We start from the raw sequence: 18,729 nt of genomic DNA, 5'->3' as shown, positions 1-18,729 counted from the left end.
CCTTAAGCGATGAAATAAAGCGTCGTACAGCACATCTTGGCTTCGACACGCAGACGCCCAAAAAGAGGTGCTCTATAAAGCAGCACAAATTATCGGAACCCTTGTCATATGCCAGATTGAACAGCCAAAATCCACCCATTATTGGAACAATACCCTAAGTAGAGTCGATGTCTCGAAGAAGCTTCCGCTGCTGAATGAAGGGGAAATGCTCTTCAGCTTCTTTGATGCTGCTCCCAGTATATCCAACGCACGGCGTGGGAGGCTTTTCTTCCTGTTCCTTGATAAAATTGTGAAAGAAGTGTATAACAGAGCAGCTGTATAAATATGCACTGCACCTGGCAAAAAGCAAATTCAACATATTTTCTACTCTATATTTAGAATACGCCAATGCCCCTTTAGTGTACAGCAGTGTGCTGGAAAAGGGCCCTATCGGAAACCACTGGTGGTTATCTCACAATTAACAATGCTGAGTATACTGTTATGGTTGGTTCAGGAGGCACAAAGCCAGCAGTCTGATCAAGTCATAAATGAGAGCACATAAGGTCAACCCATTTTTATTCATGCAGCATGCTGTTGCATGGTAATTTTAGATTATGCAAGCTATTTTATCAAACAAAAATGGCTACACTCATCAAAAGCACCTGGGTTAGAGAACTTCAATGCTGCCCCACGAACTTTTCATTTCACATCAACTGGAATGCTTATTATGATAGTTAAAAATGTAAATGAACAATAAACAGCACTGGAGCACATTGTTTACTACTAAAATATTAACAGCTGGCTCAATTGAAGGTTTCACACAAGGCCTACAGCATACCCTGCACTGGCCAAGTAGATACTGCAGAACAAAAAAAAAAAAAACGTGGAAAGAGCATACTTAGTGATGAGGCACTACAAAAAAAAAAACAAAGTGCATGTAATACATAACACATTATGCATTTCTGAACTTTTGCACGTCTTCTTGTGCTAAGTATGAACCAGCCAAGCCCTAGGTCATCGCAATGCTTCCTGAAGTGTTTACATTTAAGGTTTAGTAGCAAGGAAAAAGTGTTCTCGCTGCTCTATGTGGCAGTTCTGAAACTTCATCACACATTATTCATTAAAAGTGTACACTGGAGCTTTGAGTTCAGCGACAATTACATGTGCAACAGCAGAGCATTACCAAACAACCAAACACCAGAAGCTCTAAAAAATGTCAACACTGAAGCATGGCATGTTAAAACATTTTCCACGCATAGCACATTGTATGCATAGACATCCAGAACATCAGTGCTGAGCCTCAAGAGGCGGCAGGAAGCTCAAGTGTTCAAGAAGTTGTAATCGTTATGGCGGCAGGCAGTCTGAGTACTTTGAAATACTAAAGGTTCGAATACTAAAAATATGTTGACTAACTTGAGATGCAAAAATAACAATTTGGATTTATTGAGAATGTTTACTATAAATGAGAATGTCTATGACAGTGCCACATGGTTAATGCATGAAATGTTAGCATCTGTAGTTGAAGGCATTATAATTATACAGCATGAACCTTGAAACACAGCAGTATTTTCTCCCAACCAATGTGGTAAACCTAATCTCAGAAGAATTAAAATTATTACATCATTTCAAACTTGGCTAGCAAATTACAGCATTTTTTTAAAACAGCTATTAAACTGCATTACCTACCTTCAGAAGCCTGTAGGATAAGACAATGTGGCAAATATTTCTTTTGAAGCAGTCTCAGATTATATATTCCAGACATCAGGAACATGTTAGGTACTACCATGCATGAGCAGGTTGAGAGACCCCTTTCCAGCAAATGCTAAACCCCACCAAGCTGCCTGCAAGAGCCATCTGATAAAGCACTGCTGGTCCACAGCAGAGTGCTTAGTCAAATGGCACACTGCACCAATCTTGACATTACCACTACTTCATCAGGTGACTCTTGTATGCAATATGACGTGGTAAGCATGTGATGGCAGGAGTCTCTTAAAAGTGCTTTTGATTGTACTTACAGAGCAATAATCCTTTCACAGCAAAGAATTCACAGTTGTGATAAACACTTGTGTAGTATTTCTATTTGAATTATGAATCACTAATACATATTACAAGTTAGACTGTAAACCATTTTAGAAACAAAGAAAATTCGCTAATAATGTCGGTTTCAAGTAGGCTTCCTGAATATTCAAATGACAGAGAAAACTTACAAATGATACAAACAACATCCAGAGCTCCCGGCTGGTTCCCAATGTTTGCCAAGAGTTGCAGAATGCATACTGTCTGTACATCTACAATAGAAATAAGCAACACAACAATGGTGTACCTCCTTGCAGGTAAAAAGAGACAGCCGAGTTTTTAGGTGATAATTTATTGTCTAATTTAGGAAGGCAAATAAACAAAATTGAAAACATGTAGAGGCACGCAAACTGAAAGCCAAACATCTGACAGCAAAAATTAGCAAAGCTTGTGAAGATTTGAATCAGGTATCACCTAATTCTCTGCTACTAGTTGAACAGATTCGAAAAGGCTGCACCATTACAATGGAGAAGAACAATAGGTAATTTAAATTTAGCTAATGCGAAAATTGTTACATATGAAGAAATGCACAGGCTAGTTATGGTTTTATTATTCTTTCTGATGCTCAGCTATGTTTTTAGTATATCTATAAGGCAATGCAAAATGGCAAAAATGTAGGCATTTAGCGAAAAACTACCAATTAGATAGCACATTAAGGAAACAGCTTAATACTTACGCTTCTTTCTCCTTTCACGCATTCCCTCAGAACATACTTCGAGCACCCGGGCAATGTCCTTTTTTCTTGCACGAATGGTGTCCTTCAAAACCAAGACAAGTGTCTTGTTAAGGCCAATTTCAACTGCCTCTTTGCCGTCCTTCTTGATCAGCAGGTTGACGTCATGTAAGAACTGCAAGTTTGTGTGAATGGTAGCCATAAAGAATTCATTTTACTCAATGTTTCAAGTAACTGAATATTAAAAATCATTGTACAAAAGCTAAGGCAATTGATGCCTTTGTACATATCTGAAAAAAAAAAACGCATTAGCAAACAGCAAATACAAATATTTACTAAGGTTAGAAAACTGCAAAAAATATCAGTATTTTGCCACTCATCGCCAAACTGCAAGCAATATTAAGGAAAGTCTAATATAAAAAATAACAAAGCAAACATTATGACCCTCCTTCCCTCAACTTGGCCCACGGCTGAATGGCAATAAAATATGTAATATATCTCTAAACTAAGGGTCCCCGCTCAGCTTTAAAAAGTAGGCTTCAATTCTTAGAGACAATCTACAGACATGCATCGTTAGCATATGAAAGTCAAATTGTTTTCTGGGCCCTTTAAATCAGTAAACTGCTTTCAACACATATATTACAAATTTTTTAATAACAGTAAGTAACAAAATTTGCCTGCAATATGCGCACTGTGAAGAGCAAAGAAGGTAAACATATGCGACTAAGGCTATGATAACCGCTTCATATGTACATTTAAGCAAAAGACAAAAAAAAGTAAACATCTGGTCAGAATCAAACTCTGTAACAGCAACATCCGGTACAATATTTGGCCACGGAATTCAAGCTGTCGACCTCTACTTGAATGCTGAGGCATCAGTATCGAATATCCATTTATTCTAGTCTAAATTTAGACACTAAAAAAATCAAGTAATGCGGTCAAACAGTTATGTTGAAATGTGACCACAAAAATAATGAAAACTGGATGGTTTGAACCACATCAGCTGACTTAGCACGTGTACAAGTGTCTTAATTGAAGTCTTGCTGAAAATAAAATACGTACCTAAATGATTCTTCGAGAGCGAAAGTAAACGACATAACAAAAGCAGCATATTAAGAATGCAAATTCACACTCCATGCAACCGCAAAATATGGTCCCCGTAAAATGAAAAATGCTCCCATTGTGATTAAAAAAGGCAAATCCAGACGCGGGGAAGTTAACATAGGCTGATGATAGCGCATATAGTTTACGCAGTTTGGCATAAACTATTATGCAACCAGGCCGGCCGACCAGCGCACTTCGATGGCGAGAGCACGAGCGCAGAGGCGTGCCGCGCTGAACGGCCGCCGAGAACGAACATAGCCTCCTCGAACAAAAAGTTTAAACAGAAGGGCTGTGGGAGGACGCTCCCCGAGCAGCAGGACGGTGCGCGCCTATGCTCCGAGTAAATAAAAAAAAAAGCGGGGGGGGGGGGGGGTCGCAGCGCTCCGAGTGAAAGAAGACGACGAAGCATGAAAGAGGTTTCAGGAGAGCGAGCGCGAAGTGTGAGATAAGGGAGGAGGGGGGAGGGGGGAGTCGAGAGTGCTAGGAGAATTAAGGTAGTACGCCAACATGACCTTGCCGCACGAACGGAAACGGTAGAACAAAACCGAGTCGTTGCGAACTGAGCGCAAGTATCAAACTGTCAAGAAACGAAAATCGTTTCGTGAACCTCCTGCGCGTACAAAATGCAAGGATACGTAGCATATACATTATTTCTGTTTAAGAAAGTTGAGACTGACGTTCTTGCGCGAAATCTGCGTAACTCGCCGCGACATCTGCCACATGTGCGATGTCATTTTGGCAGCCAGGTGAAAAGAAGCGCGTGTCTCACGTTTTCATTTCAGCACATTCTGGAGCGTTCTGGCACAAAAAGACACATAATGCAGCAATCCGGTAGGACACTGTTCCCACAAAGCGCAATATGCGTGAGAATAGGCTTACCTTTACAGGCGATTGCGTCAGCCGCAAAGTACGCTGTCCGCCTTCGTATCACCGGCACCGAACCAACCAGTGCGATTTCAGCGCGAGTGCAATGTAGTCGGCGCATATACCTCTTAGTCACGCCGAAAAAAAAAAATCGTCCATGCCTTCTTCTTTCGAACATCTCAAACATAAAGCGGTGCAGCAGTCCTTCGGCCTGAGAAAAGCAAAAAGAAGCCCGGACACTTGCCGACACAATAAATGCCCGTTTGCGTTAAACACCACATGTAAAAGGCACTTCACAAGCTTACACACTTCTGTAACACATATGCATGGGAAATGCAACACATTTCACGAGGGTACACAATCGAAGAAGCACATTCAGCATTCGCCGAAACGTGGTCGAAACGCACCCGCAATGCTAACGGCCATATTGTGAAATTTGAAAAGAGCGTTCGTAGCTACCGGCGGCCTCCTGGCGGTGAAATTTTGTTTCAGTTTCTGTTTCATTTTTAGAAAGCACTCGTGTGTAATTTTAATTTTAGCGTTATTTTTGGTGCTTTATTTAGGTGTTGGGTTATATTAGCAGCGCCGCTTGTGTATAAAAGGCTACGAAGTTACGCAGCCATATACCCCCAGCATGTTAAGTGATATTGCTTGCCCGTAACACCCTAAGGCATATTCTCCAACCAAAGCACCCCTTTGGCATGCAAGAGGTGATTTCCAATGGCACGAACACCCTAGAGTCAGGGTGTAAGAGTGTTTTGAATCAGACAAATGCCCAAAAAGGTGTTTTTGTTTTTACAGTGTAAGTTTAAAATGCCATTGTCTGCACATCTAGGTTCCGTAATAAGGTGGAGACACCAGGATCAAAAATCAGCAAATCATGAATTTCAGGTGAGGACATGTGTTTCACGATCATGGTAGATCTAGAAACGCTGCTTCTAGAAACGCTCGAAACGATCTAACGAAACGTGAAAACTATCCAAAAAGTGGTGGTGGCTTAGCATGGTTAAGCCTGGATATCAGAAGCTAAAAGCGTCGTCGGTGTCACTCTGCTGGCTGCTTAAACAGGTGGTACGCACGGCTGATAGCCGTTTTTGACACTCTCGCCGTCGCCGTGTCGCTATGCGCTCCTCGCTTTCCTCAAGGGTCTCCGTCGCTCGTTTCTCCCGGAGACTTTCTTTCCGTTCTACTTTCTGCGCCACCTTTGTTCTGCGTCCTCGCGAAGTTTGGCCTCCCTCTGTAGCCGTTTAGCAAGTCGAGCCTCCCGCTCTTCCGGAGTTTCAGCAGCTCGTTGAGCCCTGCGTTTCGCGTTCTTCTCAGCCGATTTCAAAGCCACCACTTCAGCATAGTCTTCCATGTCGACTGCCTACGTTTCCTCTCAAAGCGCTCCTATATATACGCGCAGTAGCGGAGAGAGAGGCAACGCCTCCGAGAGCTCGCGCCTCCAGTGACGTCACTCGCTTCGACGCATGCGCGGAGCGCATGGCTTTGGCGAAGGTCAACTGGCGCGCGCACAGCTGTGGCTATTCTGAGACCACAGCATACGCGAGACTCGGAGTTGACTAGCCCAGTGAAAATTCACTTTTCATAAAAATAAAATACCCTCATTGTTTCCTATACAGGTGTGCAACGACTTCAAAGAAAAAAGCGCTTACTTGAAGCCTATTTTTCATATGCGCCTTATTTGTCGCCTCCCAGTTCTAGACTTCCGACTGTTTCCAAAAAGGGACTGGGACCAGTGCGGTCCCGGCACACACAGAGCGCTCCTCCCAGTGTAGTGTGGATTCCAGCGACCTATCTAGTATCAAAAAGCTAATCCCCGCGTTTTCTTCCATCGCGCCAGTGTAACGAGTGTCTTTTTGTCACTGCTCCAGTGCATCTCGCAGACCACCAGCGTCCCCAGCAAACCCAGTGCGAAACCAGCGCGAAACCCCTACTGGTTTCGCTCTGAAGAGGCTAGTTTTTGCAATGTGGGAATTTCGGAATGTAATCACTATTTTGATGAACACAGTCTCAGAACGATTATTGAAAGCCAACAACATTGCGCTATTATCACACAGATCCTCGTAATATAATGAAAACACAGAGGTATACAGAGAACTGGGAGATACTAATCGCCAGAATTTCTCGGGAGACGTTTGAATATCGAAAACAACTACCATGTTTAATATTTATACTTATCATCAGAAAATTTACGTTTTAGTTCCCGCTTTACTTTCTGTGCGCCGCCGCGGTGGTGCAGTGGTTAGGGAGCTTGTCTGCTGTTGCCAAGGGTGCAGGGTCGTATCGCTGCCGTGCCGACCGCTTCTTCATGGATATGGAAAGCAACACTCCCGTGTGATACGCGATGTTAGTGTACAATAAAGATCCACTGCTGACCGAAAGTTACAGAGTTCTCTACCAAAAAATCTCTCATAGCTCGAGCTGGTTTGGGACGCTGAACACCATAAAGCTAGCGTAACATTTTCTGTGAGTATTTTCAAAACGAGGCAACTAGTATTTTCTGACCTCCTCTTTTCTTTAAGATGAAGCTGTAGACGTAACTTTTCGCGAATAATGCATGAATGTTTCTCATTTTTGCACACAATGCTGAATGCCTTCTAAAACAATACCTTTGAACATCAACCAAACGCTTTTGACCCTGCAGTCATTTATTTAGAATACGTAGAAGTGAAATTTCAGACGATCAGTTGTTGTTTCACCATCAGCGCGAAGAAAAATTTCGGAGAGATGGGCACGCTGCTGCAAGCACTCAGCAGTAAATTTTTGAAAGGTAACGAGATTGTTTCGTGATTGGATACCACTGATTACATCAAATGGGACGGGATGTATTCTATTGGCACTGATGAAGAGGAGATAAAGAATCTATTTTCAATTGCCTTGAATTTTACAAGAAATATTTATAACTTGTAACAAATCGAATGCGAGGACAATGCCTTGTGCGAGTCCAAAAAGGATGAATGAAGATAATCAAAAAAAGGAACACTTAATGTTTGCAAAAATTATTATTCTATCTTCTCGTTTAAGATTTGATTTTAGATTCACCTTAAATTATTTAGAATGACATTAAAGATGAAAGGTATTTATATACGCCTTTGGAATATAGTAATGCAAAATATTCTTTCTGTTTTTGCATTGCGCCACATTCTAAGAGCATTACACATTATTGTTTGAAGCCCGCAGATACTCCACATTTATTTTATTGCGAACTTGCGAAACATATTTCAATCTACTGGCCCTAACTAGCGGTCATAAGTATTAGTATAACCATATTTCGGGCGATGCAAAATTATCTGCGTCATGTCAAAATAGTAGAGACTCTAGCTGCGCAGATTTATTATAAACACTGCGATATTTATTGTTTAAAACTTTGCGCGTTTATGCTCTCACTTCTCCCTGTCATTCACTAGTTTTCATAATTATAGCGCGTTTATCTTCTTCGCTAGATTTATAATTTAACTTTGAAACTCTTTAATAGTCTCGATTCGGCTGATCTGCCAATCTTTCCCGTTGCCAACATTGCATTATGATCGGTTCGCAGCCCTTTCTACACTGTCGAGAATTGGCTGCAGTAGCATGGTGAAAAACGAGAACTGTTCCTCCAGCAAGCAATTTATGTGCAAGGCGCTAAGCCTTATAAGTTTATTTGTCGTACAACCGGAAGCTACGTTCTTCCAGCTTCATTGCTTGTGCCTCGGCACGTGCCTGCGAGTTGCTCGCTCAGAAGTAGAAGCCAGCTCCGACTCGTACAGTTAGCATTCTGCAGATGTCCTCGTTCTCGGATTTAATTTTTCCTATGTCATCCTCGGAAGGCAATACTCCGGAGGGAGTTCAGCGGAAGTTTTCGCGCGTCGCGGTGGACGCAGAATTCGACGCAAGCTCTTCTTCCACGCCTCCGGCTCCCCAAGGTTCGCATCTTTCTGCCTCCGCTCCTCGGCCTCACGTCAAGCGCGCCTCTTCTCGAGTCGCTTTGGACTCCGTATCTCCTCCGTATCTCCTCCCTCTCTGTCCACGACACGGCCTGCCATCCAATACAGCCCTTCTTGCTTAGCAGTGGGCGCAGTATGCGACCAGGGTGGCTCTTCCGCGGCTCCGACTTCCTCCCAGGATACTCAGCTTTCTCGATCCCCGCCGCAGCCTGTCGTTCAGCGGAGGTCTTCTCGCGTCGCTGTGGACGCAGGACAGAACGCGGGCGTCTCTCCCGCGGTTCCGCCCAGCACGGCTACTCCGATTTCTCCATCGCCATATCTGCATGGAGCAGGGCGAAAATCAAAAGCGCCAGCGAATCGGCCGAAGCGAAGCTTTGGCGTGGCCCCAGGAAGTCACAGAGGACGCCTGCCGGAAAGCAGGACGCCTCTACGGCGTCTTCACAAGCGCCTTCATTCGCGGACTCGGCTACGAAGGGATCCACTCTGTCGACGTCACACAAGTCCAACAAGTTGCCTGAACACGCGCCTTCCAGCGGTGCTCTGGAATCACCTATCACTGGAGACGCTTTGGTAAGACGGCATTTGAACTTTTTTCTTGATTTAAGCATCTCGAGAAACGTTCACTGTCAGAGGTCTTCTTAAATACCTTGTCATAATTGTCCTGATTAGGAACAAATCGACTTCTGTGCGTTCATTTAGATCTTTCTTGCATTTCCATGAAGATTTTAATTATGCGCAAGAATCCCATAGGTACGCTAAGATTTGTGAAATTAGGTTAGCAGTTTACTGTGATTTTTACTGTGCTCAATGTGCACCGTGGAAATTCTTTTCCTGAACTGCAGTAAAATTCATTGCAGTAAAATTCATCTTCAGACCTACATCGGGAATGTAAAAGCAGACGAGTAGCCACGCTCTGATTATGTGCGGGTAATTTTGTTTCCTAAATGGCACATCAGTGGATAACCTCAAGAAAAAATGATTTTCTTAAAACAGCTTTCACTGGTGAATTAGTTTCTTATTTCGATTTAGCAGCTGGGTGTCATGGAAAGCTTGGAAAACTGCGATTGTTCGCTGCAACATTGTTGTCTTTGTAGAGAGTGTTTTTATTTTTAAATTCTCTTCAAATTTGTAAGTATTTTTATTACCTTTCAGGATAGTCGCATATTAGCCCTAAACTGCTGTCCTCAAGTTACTGCGTTGCTTTAGGCCGAGCGCAGGAGAATGGCCTTTGAATCCTTAAATGCGATAATGTTCCTGCAAACCTTTACGGCCTCACAGTGAACGCCCCATGCCGGCTATATGTCCACCACGGTTTCTTTGCCCCAGGTGACGAAAGCCAAGGATACGGCACGGAAGGAGGGAAACAGTGGAGGGACTGAGCGCCCTCCCTTAGCGCCGACTCAAAACCGATCAACCAGAGCTGTGCGTCCGCGGTTGTCTTGCGTCCAGCCGCCTCAGTCCATCGACCAAAAAGCCCGACAGGATTCTATGAAGGCGGCACTCAATGAACTGCTGCTAGATGTCGGCACAAAAGAACCGTCTGCATCGGTGAGCTGGTAGTTACTGTTTTAGGGAGTAGGGGTTCGAGAGGTTGTGAGCGATCGCGATGAGTGCAATTAAGAGTGGAAGAAGGAACATTCGTCTTCCAATTCATCCATTAAAGGCAGTAAAAATTTGAACCAAGGCTGAGTACCGTACACCGAGTGATATTCCTTTCTTGCTGTCCTTTTTTGGAAACGCTTGCGAGCACAATGAGCCACTGTGAGGATAACTGAGCTTAGTAAAGAAAGAAAGGCAGATATTTGCAGTAGTAGCAGTTCCTTAGTAACAAAGTGATGTCAGTGACCCTTAGTCAGCATAATGCAGTGCTCCAGGAGTATTGGTTTTGTCACTGAATTTCCTTATTCATCAGGGGTATGTATCCAATTTGCTATGCTATGTCAGGTATTCGAAAACATGCGCCTCTTAAAACGGCCAGATGCCCTGTGTGAATATTCTGGTAGAGTGGCGAGAATGAGCAAGAATAGTTACATACTGGAGCTCATACAAAGGTCACGTGGTTCTAATTAGATATATAATCAATATAAATTTGGGAAGGGTGAAAATTCTTGAGTCACTTAGGACCTCTTAGCAGTGATAAGGAGAAAACTATTGGGACTGATTTACTTGAGTAATTATTTGCCAGAACCCCACCGATCAGACTGTGCTTCTTCCATGCCGAATTCAAGGTGAGCAGCTCCACTCGGCGGCGATGGCGCGTGGTTTCTGCGGTGCTTCGTCTTTAGAGATTACGGTAGATGGCGTAGGCCCTCAAGTAGACCGGTTTGAAGCTGTCGTCGTTGTCCACCTACTTTGCCAAGGGGAAGGTAGGAACGCTAGACAAAGAGAACTAAGATACGTTGCTCACGTGCCTTGTTGGTTAAGGCGCGGGTTGGTTTGGGCGCTGGTTGATTAAGGCACTCCTCTTGCGATCTTACGGGTATGATTTCTATTCCCGTTCCTAAAAGTGAAACAGAAAACCGCCTATATCACTTACCATCTCGGGAATTCCCAGATTCTGCTAAAACTTATGAGTCTATAAAGGATCTCACCTTAATGTACAGCGTGTTGCAGCTAACGTTGTCGATGAGTTTTAAAAAATTATGTAAGCCAGAGGAACCACTTGCGTATGGCTTCCAGCCGTCCTGAGCATCACAGGCAATTTCTTGTTTTGCAAATAATTGCTAGTTATAAGATAGACTACCTGATTATTAATTATTTTTTAGACAATATATCTGATGTGATAAGTTGCAAAACATGTTAAGGAATCCCCATCGCATTTATTTGCGATAATTACGTTCTAGTTTCTGATGTCTAAAGTATTACAGCTTCACTAGTACATTCGCGCTCCACGCTCTCTTCATGTGCGCCAACTAACTGACGCGGGCGTAGACACGAACGCAGACCCATTGGCCAGCCACATGAAAGGGGACGTAGAGCTCAGCCACATCTGATTTCATTCACTCTAACCATCACTGAGAGCAGCACAATCGTGGTGTGCTAACACGCTAGTCCCGCTATATTTCTGTATTGCGCGGAATTCATTTGGAGCTCGGAAAAAAGATACACGTGGGGCTTTCTTTATGGCAAATATATTAAAAGGGTTTCTTTAGAGGTTCTCCATAACTGAAAATCACATTGTCTAATGTAAAAATTGAGTACTGAAATGGCGAGAATTGGGCCTAGGTGGTTATTGATAGTGAGTTCGCAGCACTAACACAAAGAACGAAAATAAAGACAACACCACGGAGCGCGAACTAACAACTGGTTTTAATGGAAGAAACGGAGTCATTTTATACACAAAAACCTAATCGTCATCAGACAAACATAAAGACACGAAAAATCCCGAAGAATGCAATCATCGCATGCAACAAAGGCATACAGCTAGACACACTCATCGCGATAATCTAAGCAGATCAACTTTTTTCCCAGACAACGACCGCGATACATTGCTGATACACATATCGGCCCCAACGGATTTTATTTCGAACGCTTCTGTGATTTCTCTTTCAGTTTTACTATTAGAATGCAAAATAATAGCGGTTTTTTCGAATTGAGGCTGGCATTTGCAGTGCTGACAATGCGTAGCCAGCTCTCCTGAATACGCGATGGATTTGCTATTGTTGGCATACTCATTTAGCCGAATTTTATGCACCGGCACGTTTGGCCGACATACTTCATTCCGCATGAGAAGGGAATGGAATAAACCACACCGGTATCGCAATCGACATGTTTCCTCTCATGGTTGGTGGGGCAACGTAGTTTGGGTGTCTCATCAAGTCTTTATTTTCGCGCACAACCCCGATAGCTTTTTTGCTGCCGTGAACACCACAGGAGCATCGTGCCTGTCTGCAGTGGTTTTGAGACCGTGCGATACTCCGTGTACGTACGGGATGACAATCGGACGCGTGATCTTCTTGGAACCTTCAGGGTCATTTTTTTCTTCTATACTTTTTGCTGTCAATGTTTTTCGAATTTTTGTGTATAAAATGATTCCGTTCCTTCTATTAAAACCAGCTGTTAGTTCGAACTCCGTGGTGCCGTCTTTATTTTCGTTCTTTGTTTTAGAGTGGTAAAACCTCCATAAAAATAGTACCTTTTAAAATTTCCTCAGTACTAACTTATTATATTGGAGAACGACAAATTGCTTGCTTGGCACAAGACTGCTGACAGCTCTACTAAAGTGGTTTGTCTGGTCAACCTGAAATGCTTAATTAACCCTTGGCTAACGTTACCGGGCAGCACCTATATAACGTAGCAGGACAGGAACAAGCAATGACACCATCTAGTACTTAAAGAATTGTCGCGAGTGAGAAACAAGTTTCAAAGCTGAGAGAAAGGACCTTTGATTGCTTTACAAAATGCCACCAGTAAATGCCAGCTACTGCAAAACAAACGTAGAAGCCACTGAGATGAAAAGGAGAAAACATGTCCTTGAAAAATGCCTGACAATAGATTGGTAGAATACAGAGGATGAAACACACTGAATAATAAACCGGTAGACTAAAAGCCAAACTAGGACTGGAATCACAAACTTAATACGCGTAGGAAGGCCGCTGAATAGTTAAAGCAACAACTCACACTGAACTTTTATTGAACTAAATTTAGATATTTTATTCCTTACATACCAAGGAAGGAAAATGTCATCGATATTAAAGAAAGCGTTGGGTTTTTGTTATGATGATCCTGTACTTGTCGCTTAACTAGGGCAGTGGAAAGCTTACAAGGCAACGAGCGCTTACCCATTTCTCGGTCTTCACCGGCATCGACTCGTGACTAGGAGTGCCGCAACACTGGTGCGCTGACACATGGTATACCCAGTTTGTCTGCAATTAAAACTCCCTTTCGTGTTCTGTTCTCCATCCGTATAGGAGGATAGCAAGCTAGGGGAGGACCTTCAGGCTCATCTGTCCGTCTTTTCTGCATATATTTCTTTCTCACTCTCATGCACACAAACGGCCATGCGTGGTTAGAGCGTTATTCAACTGCTCGCAGCACTCAAGGCCACGCTATTATGATATATATTTGGCAGATACGAAGAGGAAAAGAAAATGATCGACCCTGCCAACAGACTGCATCTGATCAACCCCCGCTGCTTCGTTCGTATATAGGAGAAATCAGAAGAAAGAGAGAAACAGGCGCATTGCGACAGCACTCTTCCACCACTGAAGCGTGTCAAGTGCAATGACAGCCTGCACAAGTGATAAAGGCACTGGTGGCAAATGGATCCGTCCTGGATGCTCACAGCCCGAGTGGGCCGGCAGCAGCTACATCTGGCACTTTGTACTTTCGTTTCCTTATGTATTTTGTTTGTGGTGCGATGCCAGGCTTTTAGAGCACACCCAGGGCCTGCTGGATGGCCCATAGTTGAATGTCCTTGTCTATACTTTGCACAGCACTTTGAAGTTCCGGCGGGTATGTCTTGGATGCAGTTACGGTCGGGAACCTGGCACAGTCCCACATGATGTGCCATTGGTCCGTCGGACCCACTTGAAATACACACACCGCAGGCGCGCTCCGCTTAGTCATGTCTGAGGAATTGTACAAGGCGTCGCTGGAGCGACGTGCTGTGCGCAAATGTGGGCGCTGTGCCGAGGAGACAGATGAAGAAAGGCAAGAGCGTTTGACTAAGCAACGCGCCTATGCCGCAGAATGGCGAGTCCGGCGGCGTTCTACAAGTTCAGTGAGCGAGCGTAGTTTCACGGACTCTGAATGCCGAAGAATCGTCTATGAGTAGGGCAGAGCGATATAATTATCACAGAAAAAAAGCGCTAGTATAAGAGCATGTTAATTGGAAAATTTGGAGGACGCTTAAGCTTCGCCTTCAAGAGTGGCACGCGATAGCGTTATTACACCTCGTCGAGAAAACTTACTAAACGCAAGCGTATTGGGGCATCCTCGCACCGGTACCCGCGCGGCCCGAAGGGGAGCAGCGGGTGAGCGAAGATAGTGATCTAAAGAAAGGAAAGACGCTTGATTCTACAACCTGTGAGGGTGCACGGCGAAACGTCAGGGGCGAGTGGCACGCCACGTGTCGGGGCAGCGCCGCAAATTGCGAGGAGGGGTTCTTCTGTGTTTGCCGCAAGATGGCTCTGCATGTGTGCAGAGCGCAGAAGAAATGTAGCGGAAACGTACTTCGCTACTCGTGTAACTGCGACTTCTGTAAGTAACATGCTCGTAATTACCGATATACACTGCAGTATAACGTTCTACGGCATGTTTCTAATGCAACACCGCATTCACTAGAAGCGCTTTTGTACCGCTTTCAAGCATCGAACTCGTGGCTGAGTGAAACAGGCAATAAAGAAAAAAAAAAAACTCGTGGCTGAGTGGTACCGTCTCCGTCTCACACTCCGGAGACCCTGGTTCGATTCCCACTCAGCCCATCTTGGAACTTGCTTTTTATTTATGAAGTGCATGTTTATTTATGAAGTGCATGCCGGGATTTATCGCTCACTGGACGCCGACGACACCGGCTTTTCTGCGACACGAGCTCCTTAACGCTACCGCGTTAAAATAAACAAACAGTAGAAACCATGTTGTGTCCAGAGTAAATCCTTTAGTTGCATAAAAGACGAAGTTATGCCAAATCACCAGCAGAGCCAAGCGCAGTCACAGCTAAGCCACAGCTAATGTTTCTGAGAGCTCGATGTATCAGGTTGAGAAGTCGACTCACTCGGCATTCCTTGCAGGCGTGGTGGACACTTATCCCCGCCGATATGCAGCCATCCGGGCGAGCGTCGAATTTCCTCGGGGGTAATTACTTCTCTTTGTACTTGTACGCCCATCGGGGAAACCTGGGTGTTATGCACCGAAGCGGCGGTGGAACCCTCCATGTCGGGGCAGTTGTTGTTGTGGCTGTAGGAAGAAGGAAAAAAAATGCACGGGCCTGCTACTGGCTCTGTAGCTGAGCCACCTCCGCTCCTTCGTGCAGGCAAAGAGATTGATTGATTTATGGGTAGGGAAAGGCGCGGTAAATGTCTCCGTAAGGAAAAGGAGGAAGGTGGGAGTGAAAGTCGAAAGAGAAAATGAGGAGCCGTAGTGGAGGGCTTCGGAGTAATTTCGACCACCTGGGGATCTTTAACCTGCGCTGACATCGCACAGCACACGGACGCCTCTTCGTTTCACCTCCATCGAAACGCAGCCGCTGAGGTCGGGTTCGAACCCGGGAATTCCAAACAGTAGTCGGGCGTCTTACCACTGTACCACCCCGTCTTTCTTTCAACTCGAAAAAAGGAAGAGAAAGTGGCGACATCCGTATCACGCGACGAATACTGAGGGGCTGGAGCTGCCGCATAGATGCACTCAGAGAGAGGGGCGTGTCACTTGCGGACATGGCGGCCGTCAGTGGGCAGCGTTGCACAATCGTGTGTTACTCCGGAGTGAGCAGTCGTGTGTCGCTCGCGTCCTTAACTTCGGCATCTCTCTCCTCGCATAAGTCAATCTTCGGCCTTCACGGACAGCAGACGTGCACTCACGGTGCTCCCTGGACCTCGCCTCTGAGCCACTCGCCGCGTCGTGAAGCAGCTCGTGCTCACCTCCGCAGCTTAACTGGCGGTCGTCTTCGAGCGCGTTTCCCTCTCTTTCTCTCCCCTATAATCCCAGCCCAGACATTTCGGCCGCAGAGCAGTGCATTGTAGAGGTACATTGTTTTAGAGCACAGCTCTTTGGCGGCCGTTCCTGGGTTTCGCGGCGGCGTCGGCGTCGGCCTCGTAACCAGTTCCGCCCCCCTTTCAGCCCCCCCATTCGAGCCGGCGCTTTGGCCACCGGAGCCTCTCAGGAGGAGTGGGGGGGGGGGCTACACTCAGCGGCGAATGATGGGGGCAGGAGCGCGCGCAGCTACCGGAGCACACGAGGAAAAAAAAAGGGGGTCGCCGGAGGCAGCAGCGACTGACTGACGTCGCTAGCTAGTCAACACAACGTGCTGCGTAGAACACCGTCGCCGCCATGCAGAAAGAGGAGACCCCCCCTCTTCCTGAGTGGAGGCGAGGGTGCTCTCCGGTTGCGGAAACGCCGACCCGCTCCGCAAGTATGCGGGCGCACCGAGACCACCGGTCCGGAGGGGGATACAATGGCGCTCGCATCCTTCATTCGCAGAAAGCAACCGTACAGCGGCGGATCACGGTGTGTGCATCCCGTTCTCACTCGCTTCAGGCACGCTCACACTAGCGGGAAAACGCGCAACGCTGGACTTTATCCGCGCGCCGCTTCCCGCAGAAACCGGTTTTTTTCCCGCAGGCTGACTTGTTTGACGTTCCGCGGAGCGATGGGGTCGGGAGCTATTTTTCCCGTCCCGCAGAACGGAGTAGCCAATAGGAGCGGAGCGCAGACCGTGACGTCAGTCCAAGTTCAATGACTCCCGGCGGCGGCTGTGCGGGCGAAGGGAGCATCGCTGGTGTCGCTTGAGTAGACCGCTCACTTGTGCACGAGAAAAGCGCGCGCTTTCCCTTCGCTCTTGTCACGTGACTACTCTTTCTCGCTCCGCTCGCCTTCGCCTCCTCTACATTCCACGACAAACGCAGCGGGAAAACGGGCGTAGTGTGAGCGTCCTTCCGAGGAGCTGCGACGCTGCGGCGCCATGAACGTTGCGCCGCAGCGGGAAGTTTCCCGCAAGTGTGAGCCTGGCTTTCCAGGCTCGCTTCACTCACTAGCGGCGTCAGCGAGTCGCTGCTATCTGCTCGTTGTACAACGTTCCTATGGACCCACGCGCTGCCTCCCGCAACCTCCCGATAACTCAATTGTTCTCTTCATTTCTCGGACCACAAAGCTTCTTTCATGGCAGCCAAGAACTGTTAGTGGAGTGTTTCTTGAAGGAATACGTGTGAAAAATAAAAAAAAAGAAGTATGTAATTGTGCTTATGTGCTTTGCTCGAAATCCTTGCCTCTTTTTTTTCTGTATTGGTTCACGGCAAAGGAAAGGCGCAGTATTTGTCACATTTGCTCTGTGGACACCTGAACCGCGCCGTAAGGGAAGGGAGGAAGTTGGGAGTGAAAGTGGAAAGACAGAAAGAGGAGCCGTAGTGGAGGGCTACGGAGTAATTCGACCCCCTGGGGATCTTTAACGTGCCCTGACATCGCACAGCACACAGACGCCTCTTCGTTTTGCCTCAATTTATCGAAAAGATGAAATAGCTGATGAGCTGCGCTCAAATTTCGCGTTAGGAAGTAATATAACCGTGGGCATTTTTTTGTTTTCGTTCATTTCTGAAGATGGTGTATGGAAGGCTGAGGACGCGGCTGCGCCGCGCGTTTGCTTCGCATCGCATTGGTTGAAGCCGGTCCGTCTTACAGTTCGAGGAAGGTTCGCCGTGCTTGACGTGCTGATGTACAATGGTGAAGCAGTGCGACGCACCTACTTGGCGTTTGAGTTTTGTTTGTGATTGAGGATTTCTGGTGCCAACAACCAAGGGACTCTTGTGTATCGATGCTTATCTGCAGGCAGGGTCTTTCCAAATCGCGCCTAGTGAGTGAGTGAGTGAAAAGACTTTATTTACACTGACGTGGGCGTCGGGGCAGAGGCTCAGCCAGGGGGGAGGGTCTCCTTGCCGGCTTTCCTGCGACGTGGCCGCATAGAAGGTCTTGGAGTAAGCCTCCTCCGTCAGGCGTACGACGATCTTTTGTTCATCCACATTTGAGATGCGCATGTAGGACTCCCAGGTAATTTGATCAAGGGGATCAGTTTCTTTAGCTCCCGGAGAATCGGGGCATTGCCAGATTAGGTGATTTTGACTCAGAGGTACGTTGCAGAGATTGCAAGCCTCTGGGTCCCCTGTCAACTCGCTGCGCCGCCGGGGTGGCGCAGTGGTTACGGCGCTCGACTACTGTTCGCAAGGGCGCGGGATCGAATCCCGGCCTCGGCGGCAGCTTTTCGATGGAGGCGGAAAGCAAGGCGCCCATGTGCTGTGCGATGTCAGTGCACGTTAAAGAACCCCAGGTGGTCGAAATTTCCGGAGTCCTCCACTACGGCGTCTCTCATAGCCTGAGTCGCTTTGGGACGGTAAACCCCACAAACCAAACCAACTCATTATGCAGAGTAACATAAGGAAAAAAACGATTGGCCTAAAT

At 46.1% G+C, this 18,729-nt stretch overlaps 1 protein-coding gene across 1 annotated transcript; it reads right to left on the bottom strand.

Annotated features, from left to right (window-relative positions):
- Positions 1-248: 248 nt before the first annotated feature.
- On the bottom strand, positions 249-18,308 carry LOC146177543 (uncharacterized). Its single transcript, XM_084581589.1, has 4 exons — positions 18,165-18,308; positions 2,732-2,903; positions 2,187-2,267; positions 249-277 (listed from the first exon to the last, which is right to left on the bottom strand). Coding segments are annotated over exons 1-4 (399 nt in total). The 3' UTR covers positions 249-275.
- Between the last annotated feature and the right edge of the window lie 421 nt (positions 18,309-18,729).

This window comes from Amblyomma maculatum, chromosome 10 (genome assembly GCF_055883805.1).
Source record: "Amblyomma maculatum isolate TAMU_Amacu chromosome 10, ASM5588380v1, whole genome shotgun sequence".
NCBI classification, from domain to species: domain Eukaryota; kingdom Metazoa; phylum Arthropoda; class Arachnida; order Ixodida; family Ixodidae; genus Amblyomma; species Amblyomma maculatum.
Note: the sequence above shows the minus strand (reverse complement) of the source record. Positions and strands in the feature narration are given on the sequence as shown.

Bases quoted from the DNA above. Each gene is read 5' to 3' on its own strand.
- LOC146177543 (XM_084581589.1), bottom strand. From the start codon at position 18,308: ATGCGCATCTCAAATGTGGATGAACAAAAGATCGTCGTACGCCTGACG. The intron at 2,904-18,164 runs GTCAGTGTAAAT...ACAAACTTGCAG, and splicing joins GCCTCTGCCCCGACGCCCAC to TTCTTACATGACGTCAACCT. The intron at 2,268-2,731 runs GTAAGTATTAAG...TTTCTATTGTAG, and splicing joins GCGTGAAAGGAGAAAGAAGC to ATGTACAGACAGTATGCATT.